We start from the raw sequence: 7,024 nt of genomic DNA on the forward strand, positions 1-7,024 counted from the left end.
TTATTTTAAAGATATTTATTATGAGAACATCTCACATGTGTTTGTCCTGTGACAAGAAATACTGTCACCTTGTCCCTAAAAACAATAGTGTTTGAAGGTAAAAATTTGTCCGCTTTGACATGGAAAATACTTTTACAGAAATATAGATAAGCAAACTGCAGCCCAGGTCCTAAAACTTAATGCTTCACACCATGAAAAGAATACAATAAAGCCTTCAACAAATGAACAGGAAAAATCGCAGTACCACTTTTTGCCACAAGACAAACTCGAAAAAGAATTACCAGTACAGTATATATTTATAAACACTAATTAATTGCATACTAGTGATATTCAAGTAGGAAAGTCTTAAAATAAAAAAAAAAATAAAAAAATAAATTTGATCCTGGGTTTAAACACGGTTAAAACCCACAGACCCTCGTAAACCCATACACGTTTTAAAAGTTTCAAAAGGGGGAATTGATATTAGTGGTCTGTCCCACAAAAAGAAAAATCATACAGGAGGTGATGGAGAACAGAAAGAGCTTCGGTGGGTGGGTGGGTGGGTGGGTGGGGGAGAGACTTGCTAATGTGTCTTACAGTCTCTACAGATTGGTGATTTAGCGCGAATCCGCTACAAAGGTTCGATGTTTAGGTCTGAAACGTTAAACAAAGGGCCTCATAAGTAAAACACAAAAAGAAGTTGAAGGTTACGTGCTTTGCTTTAGGGGGGCCAAAGCTGTCTCTCCGGCAGTCCTGGGATTTCAACTTATCATTCTGGTTGCAAAAGCAGAGCTTTACATTTCTATCACTGCCTGATTTTTTTTTTCCTTAAAGAAACAGAAAAAGGAAAACTGATTGGATTGTACTTCAGCTCTTGTGGTGCAAATACATTCAGAGGGGCATTACATAATACAAATTCTGTCTGCAATAGTTAATACTGCAGTTATTTCATTACAGGAGTATGTACTTAGTTATTATATGCAACCGTTTAGCATTACACTTAACTGCGCTTGTGGAATAGATGACTAAGATTCCTGCTGTGCTTCTCCTATTTCCAAGACTGTTTGGCTTGCTCATGAGTCATAACCTGCATTCAACTAATGCACACTTGCCATTAAACGGGTAATCGCGTGAATCGGCAAGTGTTCATTTTGCAATTAAAGTAAAAAGGCACCGAACAAACAAGTGAGTAATTTTACGACACCTTAGAAGTGAGAAACAAAGCATGATCACAGCAATGGTCTGGAGATAAGGCTAAAGATAAAAGCGAGCAAGTGTGGCAGCTAAATCTAGTGAGTCACCACCAAATGTGGGCGGATGTCTTGTTAGAATTTCTTGGTTGTGCTGTGCGCTCACAATCGGCTCGGCATTAAACGTGTTTCTCGTCCTCTGGGAGGAATAACAAAACAAACGGTATCTTGTCTGGTACATATTAGCTTTGACTAATAATAAAAGCTTACATTTTCGTAAAAGCAATTTGCCTTTGTTTTTTGTTTTTTTTAATGGTCATTTGCTGGTAATGGACTTTCAGTAATAGAGCATGGTATACTGTATTAAGGGTGCAGTAATATTCTTCACTGGTCATTTAAATTGAGGCTACTGACAAACTGAGTACTAATTGATGTCACTGTGTGCTATAAATTCTCCAACATTATCAGCTAGGGACATGAGGCACCTGAATTAAATTCTGCGCTCTTGGACTCTTGGACAGTTACTCATATGAAAGAAAAGCTGTGTCGAGTGTGTGATTTTTATACTGCGAATGAAACACAGATTTCCCCATGGCACGATGTAAAAGGGTCCATCTTAAAAGTTCATTATAAGCTCAGTGCTGGCAGGGAGATGAGGGTGTGCAGCAGGTTGTCAAGGCCCCATAAGTATCCGTCCTCTCTGTTGCCCTCGTTCCAGGGGATATTGTGATCCAGCGTTTGTCCGTCAGGAAGAGCCGTGGTCTTACCGAAATCGATGAGCCAAACTTCAGCTCGCTCCGTGTGGTCGTGGATGAACAGCATTGAACTCCCGATGACCTGGGAAATAAATTGTTCTGTCACGTCACGTTGAAGACAAGTGTTTGTTTCGCGACAGTGCGATCTACTCGATCACAATTCGTGTTGAGTTATTTAAAAAGGAGGAACGCAGGGATAGTCAGGCCACAAACACGAGCAAATGACAAAAGTGCTGGAATTTACCTCATGTTTCATGAAAAATTCTGAAGCCTTCAGGGTCTGTTTGATATCCTCCAGCCTCCTAATGTAGGAGCTCTGTAACAAACACATAAGAGGGAAAAGCATAGTATTAAATATTTCACTATACAGTAAATACATGTTATTCAGTGGCTCAACATTAATTCTAGCATAGATTTGAATTCATTCGAGAAAAAAAAACACACGCCCCAATTTTTAATGGTGTATATTTGTTCTTGCATTGTTTGTGGTTCTAACTAGTTTCCACATCTTGTTTGCACTGACCTCCGTATCGAACATGCAAATAATTCATTCCAGTTCAACACTTTTGACTGTACATTATTCTCACTTAGGCTTTAACTTCCTAAAGTCAAACAATTTGATTGATTTCAAATATAAATATTTTATTCAGTAACTTGTATACATTATTCAGTAACCGCAGTGAAAAATGTACGTGTTAGGAATCCAAGTCTGACTCTGCCAGTGAGTGTAAAAAGAGGTGAAATAATGGGAGATTAAAATATCTTCCTCGTGAATCATCATCATACTATAATCCACTCGATGTCAAACAAATCCAAGACAAAATATTACATCTGGGCTAAACATAATTCTCTGTGCTAATACATATAATTTATATACAGCTAGCAAATGTATGTGTATGTGTACATCTATTGTGCCTTGTATAGTAGACTAGTGAATAGTAATGTAATAAAGTAAAAAAAAAAGCAGTATGGCTGTGAAACCTAAATCAACGGGAAGATCTGGTTCTGGGTTTTTTTACGCACAATTATTTTTCCATTTCCGCTGACAAAGTCCTTGAAGACCTGTGCGACTTCTTCCCTCGAGTGAGTCTTCTTAAAGTCTGTGCGGCAGGTCCCATCCGATTTCTGTCCGATTGAAAAATCAAAATGAATAAATACGCTAATAATCTTGATGACAATTCTACTTGTTATTAGTAGTATTATTATGACTATTAGGCATCATGAAGCTAAATATATGTTTATCATCTGGAGAAAACCCAACAGAATTCCGACAACCGTCCAAAGTACTCTGACACTTAGACTTTAAGAAACCATAAGCATGTTTAGCCACTTAATTTTTTTTCAAGTAGTTTGTAATCTTTTTTTTTACAAAGATGATTGTGGGTAAGGAGATCATTTGAACAAACATGGTGATGAAATCGGTCACTCTGGCTAAAGAAGCAAAACACCCACCAGAAATATTTGAATAAGCTTCTGTAATTGTGGTTGAGATACAATCAAAAAGTAAAAAGAGTAGATGTGAAATCCTGAAGGCTTCCCCAGGCCACTGTACATGTTTATTATATATATATATATATATATATATATATATATATATATATATATATATATATATACACACACACACACACACACACAGAATTAAGGCCCTGTGCGAGCCGTGGTACAAACAATTACTACAAGTCAATATTTGTGGCGTAACCTTTATGTTGACATTTACATGCCCATGAGATAACAATGAATAATTCATACGCTGTATCCTGTTTCCACTGACACTAAGTGCCCTCCCTCATCAAATGTTTGCTTTTTAGGTACCTTGATGCCCTCGATACGGAAGCCCAGAGTGCTGGTGGAGCTGATAGTCTCCCTCCACTGCATGTAACGTAGCTTGCTCACGGCCTGCTGCTTGTGTTCCCCGGCGGTTGGAGCCTCGCCGTCCACCTCCAGCATTTTGTTATATAAGTCCTTGCGCAGCTTGGGCTTCTCCCTGGCTCGCTCTAGCTCTTCCTCCAGATATGTTCTGATTGGAAAAGGAGAGAATGCATAGCGAAGCGTGAGTCACTCGCTGAAAGAGAAGCTGCCTGCTGAGAACATCCGAGTTTAAAAAAAAAAAGTAGCATCCATTTTATTGGTGATCCAGTGCATTTTAGTGAAAGCAAGTGCTCGATTGGCTCTGTCATTGTATATCATGAAGATCATTTGATTGTCAGGGCATTAAATGTACAGAACTGCTGAGATCAGTAAGGTGAAAAGTCACAGGAAGTCACTGACTTCGTGTTGAACAAAAACCCACTTCCTTGAATACGGTCATACCTATATACTTATAACCATTGTATGAAAAAAAATGGGTATCCACAAATATTTTAGTATCAGGCTAAAAAGTGTAGATTGGAGTGGCTGTTCTTGTTTTGTTTTTTTTTTTCTTCCATGTGTAATTTTTAGTTTCGTTCTCGTGCTGCCTTTCTTTTCGAAAAGAGGAAGTCGACAGGGGACTCCTCCGAACATGTCTGAGTGCGTATGTATAAGTGTCTGCCATGTGTAGAGTGTATGAGAAGGAAGCCCTAAGGGACACCCCGTGTGTGCTTGTGTAGCTGTGCATAGACAAAAACTGTGCTCTGTGCCGGAAATTCATGCCTCAGTTGTTAAGTGTGAGTGGCTTCATTTTTCATGAGCTTTTGCGCTCTGCTCTCTTTGCCTCAACAGGAAACAGACCAAGAGCTGTTACAGGTGTTTAAACAAGCTGAGGCTAACCACACACACACAAACATAGTTTTATGCTATGCGTTACCTCCGAATCATAATAAATAATCGTTTACTTAATCATCGACTGCTAAATATTATTAAATATTAACTATATAGGCCATACTTTATTTAAATCATAAAAAGCACTAGCATTAGACAGTCAAGGAAGCAATCCTGCTTTATACATTTACAGCACTTCTTCATCCACCTCATTTTAACCACAGCAGCTCTTTATTTCATGACACTTAATGACCACATGGATTACTAATCTCCTGTTTATTGCATAACAGACCATCTGCTGGCTTTAAGGAAGCAATTAGAACAGCTATTAGTCTGCATCCAACATTCCCTTTGACATTACAGCTTACTAAATTGCTCTGTCCCCTATAACTACATTTCAGGGCTGAAGGTGAGCGCTTAGTGTTTAAGTGACTAACCTCACTCCCATCTTGCAGTCCATGACATTCGGCCCATTGAAGTTGGTTAGCAGGTCACTCATCTGTAAGAAGAGCTCTCCATCTCTCTCAACCGTTCCACGGTAGGCTGGTACAAATCGTTCCAGCCTGTCTCCCCTTAAGTGCTCGAAACACAGCTTCTCGTTCTCGGCGTACTTCTTCAGAATCGTGCCCTCCTCTCCTGCTTTGAAGCTGCCTGCAGTAAGAAAAATACTAGCTTAATAGAATTCACAAGGTACACTTTAGTAGTAAAATGTGTGGTGTTTTTTTTTATACCTTTATGACCGGCTAACTGAACCCAAGACAAGCGCTTTCTCTGTGAGGCTATACCATGCCAACGGACAACAGTCTTCAATGTGCACCAGGTCTTAGCCTGCTGAGAAACATTAAACAATACTGTCAACATCTTGGTTCATTGTGCAAGATGCAAGTATCTGAATACTGAAAAGATGTTTTGGTTAATCCTCTCATACAGCAAGTCCGACAGGAAGTATGTTGTAATGTCACCAAAAAAAATAAAACAACACCACAAATTCACATCAATATTTTAATGCATCGAACAAAAATGTTGGGTTATGTGATGGGAGAGTAGTTGGCAGTACAGCAGAAAAACTCCTTAATCGCTCTATATATCAGCAGAGCAGCATGTCCTGAAGAACACATAATAACGATTTTCCACATGGAAAACACCTTTAAGCTTAAAATGAAAGGTTACTTGAAGAGAAAGCATCGATAGGAGGGAATCAAAGCTACCGTATTTTTCGGACTACATTTTTCCCACTTTTTGAACCCCGCGGCTTAAACAAGGAAGCGGCTAATTTATTAATTTTTCCTGGGTTTTTCCCGGTTTCACAAACTTCAAGCCAAAAAACTGAACCCCATAACATTAGACCAATGAAATTTTTGAACGGAAACAAAAAAACGCACCTCACCTGTGTTCTGAGCTGCATGGCATCGGGAGAAAAAAACTTTTTTTTTAACGCACGACAAAAAACTCGTGCTTTTTTATTTTTCTTGGCAACAGCGTTACGGTTTAGTCAAAGAAACTTAGAAATTAACATCAGAAAATAATAAGGACATATTCCTCGGTCTTGCACACATGCAGTAATAGCGGAAAAATGCGGCGCCAGGCTATTCCCAAAATACCGCTCTGCTCTTAAAGAAGCAAACAACATATTTCACCCGTTACACTGTGTAACAGGCACTGTCTGTCGTTAAAGCCTGTGTAAAGTTCATTAATTTCAGTGTAGTGGGGCTTTTAGACAGGTGCGGCTTATTTATGTTTAAAATAAAAATCTTTGTCAAATTTAGTGGGTGCTGCTTATACATGGGTGCGCTTTATAGTCTGGAAATTACAGTATATAAACAATAAGGCTATACTGACATTCAATCATATAAAAGAATAAAAAAATTATAATAATCAGATGCTCTTGAGTGGCATAAGTGAAAATTGTACATTCTACATTAGTTCGAATTTTGGCAGCGTAGGGAACTAAGGGATTGACTATGGTCTAGGAAAGGATAGAATAGTTCTCTCTCTCTTCTCATTTACAGTGACAATAGCTAATCACGGAAGTCTCACACGTGGCTCATTAATGTAATAGAGGGTAGACAGGGCTTATCTCTGAGCGTGTTATTCACCCCTGTGATGCAGGGGACGTTTGGAAAGATGATCTTGGCAGAATTGACGTGTCTCTGAGGTAACTTTTAACCTGCAATTGGCTAGCAAGTTGGTGGGAACTGGCAGCATTTAATTCAAGAAGCAGAAAATGGTCAAAAGAAGGTGGGTCAATTTCCAACAATAACAATTTTATTTATTAAAGACTGATGGCTTGTCTTTCTTTTGTGTATAGTTACATTTAAAATACACAAAACAAGTACAATTCTGGTTATCACTTTCAAT

The 7,024-nt window shown here is 38.6% G+C and overlaps 1 protein-coding gene across 4 annotated transcripts in view; it reads right to left on the reverse strand.

Annotated features, from left to right (window-relative positions):
• itpka (inositol-trisphosphate 3-kinase A) overlaps nucleotides 1-7,024 on the reverse strand; it is a gene marked incomplete at its 5' end in the record, with an annotated part of 12,098 nt that continues 5,074 nt past the window's right edge. Inside the window, 6 exons of one of the 4 annotated variants that reach the window (XM_083543717.1) lie at nucleotides 1-2,006; nucleotides 2,169-2,240; nucleotides 2,948-3,049; nucleotides 3,740-3,944; nucleotides 5,104-5,317; nucleotides 5,398-5,494. In XM_083543717.1, the coding sequence (XP_083399843.1) occupies nucleotides 1,797-2,006; nucleotides 2,169-2,240; nucleotides 2,948-3,049; nucleotides 3,740-3,944; nucleotides 5,104-5,317; nucleotides 5,398-5,494 (900 nt within the window). In that variant the 3' untranslated portion in view covers nucleotides 1-1,796. Of the gene's footprint in view, nucleotides 2,007-2,168; nucleotides 2,241-2,947; nucleotides 3,050-3,739; nucleotides 3,945-5,103; nucleotides 5,318-5,397; nucleotides 5,498-7,024 lie in introns of all 4 variants that reach the window. The other 3 variants (XM_083543716.1, XM_083543719.1, XM_083543718.1) reach the window with 3 other exon arrangements.

Source organism: Silurus aristotelis (genome assembly GCF_946808225.1).
Source record: "Silurus aristotelis genome assembly, chromosome: 6".
NCBI classification, from domain to species: Eukaryota; Metazoa; Chordata; class Actinopteri; order Siluriformes; family Siluridae; genus Silurus; species Silurus aristotelis.